General features: G+C 37.2%; 1 protein-coding gene across 1 annotated transcript; it reads left to right on the forward strand.

Moving 5' to 3' along the window:
* The first annotated feature begins 4,725 nt into the window (after positions 1-4,725).
* On the forward strand, positions 4,726-6,204 carry LOC141362469 (achaete-scute homolog 1b-like). Its single transcript, XM_073864574.1, has one exon. It carries the CDS (start codon positions 4,884-4,886, stop codon positions 5,430-5,432), a length of 549 nt encoding a protein of 182 aa, XP_073720675.1. The 5' UTR covers positions 4,726-4,883; the 3' UTR covers positions 5,433-6,204.
* Positions 6,205-6,895: the final 691 nt, after the last annotated feature.

Here is a 6,895-nt window from a genome sequence, read left to right on the forward strand (position 1 = left end):
GGTTTAAAGTGTATTTTGCCTTTTATATCCACCATACCGGGACATCCCCTTTACGCGTTACAGAATCTGTAGGCGTACCCGACTTCGAATCGTTGCGCAGATCGCACGGAGTATGACGTCAGGGCACCGCGAGAGCTGTGATTTTGAATCGCTCTCGCGGTACCTTGATGCCAAACAACAACAATGGGTCTGCGCAGCGTCCACAACGCCTTGTTTTTTCAACAATGAAACCCATAATATGTGACGCTGCACTTATTCGACGTATTGCATAATTTTATTTCCGGTGTTGAAAAAAGGTTTTCTAAGATAAGTTTCACATAAGAAATCTCGGAATCGGCCTACTACACCTGTCAGCCAGTTATACTCGTTTCTGTGTGGTTTACCCTGTTTATTATTTTAGTCATGATGAAACATCACTATGTAACCATTACGGAACAATAGGCTAACTTTACTTAGATTTCCTTTAAATGTGCTTAGACAGTCAAACGTTAATGCATTATAAAGCAACTAAACATAAAGGTTCAAGGTTCTCTTTCAGGCTCCATAAAGAACCTTTAGCATCCACAGAACCTTTTTTATAAATGCACATGCAAACAAATAATGCTAGGGTGTTTTCTCCAAGCTTACTTTTCCTTTCCTAGCTGTTTTGCATGTACCTTTAGGCATTTAATGCCATATACATCCGTACACAGAATCCTATCGTATCTTATTAGTTTCATTGCCATTTTATTTGGAAGCCTTTGGAAAACATTGATCTTGTCAGATTGGATTTAGGATAGAACGTTTCTGTATGGTTCATGGTTCCAAGGTTATTTTTAGTGTATGTATAAAACAGTTCCCCTTACAGAGTAACCAAATGTGAGTTCATCATATTAGACTATACACCTGTTTCACTATAATGTATCTGTCATTTCAGACTGTATATCTTTTGTTTATATCACTTTAATCCTAATGAACTTCTTTGTGTGAAATGCTTTTGAAAAGTTTGTTGCGGTATTGTTATCTATTGTTGCTCATACTTTCGCCTTAGTTGTCTTATAGAGTACATTGTGGGCAAAATATACAGCAGTCTTATAAAACTTTCATTGGAAATGACAGATTCACACTTTATTGTTGACATGTTGCCTCATGGGAAAGCCCCTGTGAAGGGAATAGTGTATAATTCCTCTATTATCATCTAGTTATTATGATGACAATGGCATGAGGCCATTTTATTGTGCACGCCAAAAGAGATTAGGGCTTGGCTCACTAACTTTATCTCTGTTATTGTCTCAAGTGTTTTTAACAACCCTTTGGTTAATAATGGAAGGTAAATAAGGTAGAAGCGTTAACACATACATATTCCTATTGAGCAATATAGTTTCAGTTTTGTTTTATCAATAAATCAAGTGATCAAGTTGCCAATATTTGCACAATTCACAATAGTAAGCCATTTCGGTCTGTTGTGGTCATGATAAATGCCAGTATTATGGTGTTTTATTGTCAAGTTATCATAAAATCCAATAAATAGTGCATGTCTAGATGTGCATGTGTTTGCTATTTAGGAGTGTAATAAGGAAATGAATCTCTGTCTCTGATGGGTGCACTTCTCCACACAAATTCTTAGGAAGAGCTTTTCTCCCGTGTGAGGTTAAATCATCTGTTTTCATATCCCCTTTTCTTGCTATTTCACGAATAATAGAAAGTTTCAGTGTCTGCATAGAAATGAAAACCTATTTCAATACCTTTCACTGCAGCTGAATATATCAGAGAAATTCTTGTGCCCAACACTTCCTCCCATTTTTATGCAGAGATTATTTACTTGTTTACTGCAACTTACTTATATATTGCAACTTAAATTATTTTTCAATGTCAGGTGCAGGAGATTCAAATTAAAGCATGAATCAAAGCATGTAATACAACTACAAATAGCTAGTTTTATCTTGTCCTTTACTGCCCTCTTGTGACAATAATGTTAACTTATAAGGAATAGTTTAAAGCAGGGGTGCCCAAACTTTTCCTACTAAGGGAAAAAAATCAAACCTGACTGAGGGCCTTGGGCATGAAGTAAATATTATTTACTGTGTTATTAAAATTAAAGTTGCCCTGAATCTCCTAATTTATAATTTTCTAATATTTAAAAAAATAAATAAGCAAACATTACTCTGTTTATGCATAACTAATGCAGTTCTATTTTCAAATGTATAACTGTTGTAAAAAATAAACCATTTTGCCAACCATTTTTAAATTTCCTTTTGTCTGTGTGCCACCGCCTCGACCTTTCCATTATTAGCCTATAGTACCCGAGTTCATTGAGTTTCGTGATGCATGCTATACACCTTCAAGTATGCATGTACATTAAAAACTTTATATTCACTTTAATTCCTTGCATTTAATTTCGATTTACATTTTTGTAACGTACAAATAAAGGAAAAATAAAAAATTTAAAATTACATTTAAGAAACTGCATTAGTTATGCATAAACAGAGTAATGTTTGCTAATTTATTTTTTAAATATTAAAAAATTATAAATTAGGAGAATCAGGGCAACTTTAATTTTAATAACACCGCAATAAATTAGCAAACATTACTCTGTTCATGCATAACTAATGCAGTTTTATTTTCAAAGGTAAGTGTTGTAAAAAAATAAATCATTTTGCCAATCATTTTAAAATTTCCTTTTGTCGGTGTGTCACTGCCTCGATCTCTCCAATATTAGCCTATAGCACTTGAGTTCATTGATTTTCGTGATGCATGCTATACACCTTCAAGTATGCATGTACATTAAAAAACCTTTTATTCACTTTTATTTCTTGCATTCAATTTCAATTTACATTTTTGTAATGTACAAATACAATTTTTTTTTAAATTTAAAATTACACTTTAGAAAATGTTTAATTAGAAATTTGAACATCTGCGTCAAATACGTTTATCCTTTTTCCTTATCTCACGTGGCATGATGGGCCAAATTAAAGATCATTGCATGGCAATTTTGGGCACCTTTGGTTTAAGGGATAGTTCACCCAAAATTTAAATTTCTGTCATCATTTTCACATCATCATGTTGTTCTACACCTGTATGAATTTCTTTATTCTGATGAACACAAAACAAGATATTTTGATAAATGATTGTAAGCACACACCTGATTGTAACCATTGACTTCCATAGTAGGAAAAACAAATAAGATGAAATTCAATGGGTACCGTCAACTGTGTGCTTACCATCATTTATCAAAATGTCTTCCATATTATTTGTTTTCCCATGGAAGTCAAGAAATTTCATTTTTTGGGTGAAATATCTTTTAAGGTACTATACCTTAAATAGTTAAATTATTAATAAATAGTACAATACTGGAGGAAATTTTTGGGGTTGTGGGACAAATTTGCTAAAGGTAAGGTTAGGCTAGCATATTTATAATCTTTATCTACATGTTAATTTTAAGGGACATAACTTATCTATTGCAGATTGTTTCAGATGATTTCAGGCTAAAAGATGCCTTAGGTTATTGAGAGTTGTAGTCTGTGTTTTACAGAAGATCAATGCAATAACCCATATTAATATTATCAGTTGAATACCATGGTATTTGATGACTTATATGTTATTGCATTTTATAATATTACAACGTAATTCAAAGTATTTTAACTTTATTGTTTGTTTCAATTCAATAAAGGCCTAAATGAAAGATTGTGCGTGCAATGCCACTATTGACCACCAGATGGGACTCGATAGCTGCAGCTATTACCGCTGCACCTGCTCCTGTACCAAACTAGCCGAAACGGGAACTACAGAATAAAACATTGACTTTAAAAGTTGAAACTTTAATTTATCCCATGCTGTAATGTGTTCCTATTGGGCATGCATTTATTTTAAATAGCATATTAAAAGATTAATTAAAATTAATAGAAATTGATAAAAATAACTGACATTTATTAACTGCTAGTGCAGTACAATTTTGAGCCAGTGGGGTCTTTCTGAAGGACTCTGTGGTTGCTATGAAATCACTCAAATATGCCTCCCTCAATGTCTTTTGTGTTAAAGGGGTGCTATCTTAAGTACCACAGGTGCACAGAGGCATACATTAGCTTGTAATCATGTCAAAACCTACGTTGGTTGTTTTTACATTTTACTTCGATATGTATATGCAGCTTTAGTAAGATTTTACTGAAATTAATGTTATACTGTATCACTTTTAATGATTGTAATATATGTGGTACTTAAAAAGTATGGTTTAAGACTTTTATCATATAAACAAAAACTAAAACAAAAAAATATTTTTATGTAAATAATTGTGATGAATTTGACAAATACAAAGAACATTGGGGTCTTTGCATTTGTATAAATATCACCCATTTGTTTGGAAAACATACTGTAGCAGCAACATGACTTAAATCTTTATGTTAACATTGCATGTACCAGTACAAAATGAGAAGGGTGCGTAAAAGACAAGCCGAATCTAAACTGGACTCTTGGAAAGCATCATTGTTGCATTCAAAAGCATCCACATTTTTGTGCTTCTCTCATTCGCGTTGTAAAGCGCTGGAATCCACCAATAGGCTTTTAGACTGCAGATATTGGGATGCAAATGAGCGCACAAGCGCGTGCTGGCGCGGTGAAAGCGTCCGATTGTTTATTGAGCTCGCGGAGCCACGCGCCCGGCTCGCGGAGCATCACCCCGCGAGGGCGGAGTCTCGCGCAAGAAGCGTGCGTCTTCAAAGGAGGCGGGGTGTGGAACGCGTGTTGAAAAGGCCGAGGTCTGCCAAAGTTTGTATCAGATCGACCACCGATCCGAGGGGCAGCAGGACTCGGACCGATAGTCCACGCGAAGGACACGAGAGTCGCGCGTTGCCAGTTTATTTGTCCTCGTGTGACAAGTTGCGCAACTTTACGAAAGGTTCACCTCGAAAATGAATACGCAGTTGACGCAAAGCGAATGCGCTTTCGGAAACACAGTCGACTTGCAGGAGTGCGCGCTCTCGAGCGCAGACGCGAAGTCCAAGGTGCTGAAAAGACAGCGCTCGAGCTCGCCGGAGCTTTTGCGTTGCAAACGGAGGCTCACGTTTAACGGGTTGGGATACAGCATCCCGCAGCAGCAGCCCGTGGCGGTGGCGCGGCGCAACGAGCGCGAGAGGAACCGCGTCAAGCAGGTCAACATGGGGTTTCAGACGCTGCGTCAGCACGTCCCGAACGGCGCGTCCAATAAGAAAATGAGCAAAGTGGAAACGCTGAGGTCCGCGGTGGAGTACATACGCGCGTTACAGCATCTCCTCGACGAGCACGACGCGATCTCGGCCGCATTTCAGTGCGGCGTTCCGTCGCCGACGCTCTCCAACGCATATTCCGCGGACCCGGAGTCACCTCATTCCTCTTACTCCTCAGATGATGGGAGTTACGAGCACCTAAGCTCTGAAGACCAAGAGCTGCTGGACTTCACCACATGGTTTGATCGGTACTGATGAGACTTTATCAACTCCATCATTTTGCCTTGGACTCTTTTGTAGGAACTTTACAAATGCAGCTCTGTTGGCTAGGCAGGCAGCAGTTTGGGGTGCTTTGGCTCACCGGTTATTGGGGTTCGAACCCCAGTGGGCACCTACTTCAAAGCACTTAAGTTGCTCCAAAATGACTTTGCATCTGAGTCCAAAGGGGACACCAGGATTCCAACAGTGCAAAGTTTTCCAAATAATCTCCGAAAGCAGTAATCCAGTTTGAGCTGTGCTGGATGGACTCCATAAGTGCAATTGTGGGTATTAGATGTTTGGGGCAACCGATGCTGTTGCTTGATGATGTCCTTTATGTTGTTTTTATGAAACAAACTTCCCTTGTCAATTCCAAGAATGTCAAGCTAATCGGATTATTGATTATTTCCTACAACCAACTACCAGGTCTGCTTAAAGACTGAAATTTGTATGATAAGTTTTGTATTATTGAAGATGAAGATATATTTTTGTAAGCGGAGCGCAATGAAATGTCAACTGCCTCTTTGTGACAATGAACGCAGCTAGTTTATTGTAACAATAACCGTTTAGATCAAAGTTGTTTTAACACTGGAGAACATTTGATCTGTGTATTTATCAAAATGATATTGTTTAGATTTACTGTAGGTCTTCCTGTGAAACTATTGATGGCAGATTTTTTCAATGCACTTGTCCATTTCTAGTAGCCTAAGTGTATATAAATGATGTTAACAAATATATTTTGTGAAAAAAATGTTTTTTATAAATAAATTTGCTCTATTTATACACACACATACACGAGTGTTTCTGTTTTTAACTAGTTATAAACTAACGACAGAAAAGGAATAATAAGCTTTACGGTTGACAGGTGATAAAACAATCCTGATGGTTTATTATCGTTCAGATGAATTGCACCAAAAAACTTTTTGTCCCTTTACAAAGACATGGGCATTTCAATTCTTTCTAATAAAGCAATAGGAGTATTCGAAACAGAGCTGGGTCAATTTGCAATAACAAAGATGGGTCAAAATTTTTATTATCCAATGGTGATCCATCTAAATGAAGCCATTTTTATTGTGTAACCCCAACTGTGTTTTTCAGCCCTGTCAAAACCCAATCAAAGAAGTCCTTTTTCTATTGTGCAACCCATTGTAGGGGCTTTTATGTGTTGCTATATGCATTATGGGACCGCCTATTGCTAATAATTGAAATAATGACTTTAAATTTCACCTGCAGGCTTTCGCATTTTAAACGGGGACAATAAAAACCGAGAGCCCCCATTTAATGATCACTTAGGAGAGGGGGCAGGCCTCCACTTTAGACAATAACCAAAGCCCAAACTCCGGTCGTAAACGTCGAGATAAACTCTTTGCGCAATGAAGGTTAAGGTCCTTCTCCAAAAAAGATACTTTTTTTGTTTTCCAACAGGTTTCTTATCACCTAAGTATTCGAATCTGAGCCCC

This window comes from Misgurnus anguillicaudatus, unplaced genomic scaffold (genome assembly GCF_027580225.2).
Source record: "Misgurnus anguillicaudatus unplaced genomic scaffold, ASM2758022v2 HiC_scaffold_27, whole genome shotgun sequence".
Lineage (NCBI taxonomy): Eukaryota > Metazoa > Chordata > Actinopteri > Cypriniformes > Cobitidae > Misgurnus > Misgurnus anguillicaudatus.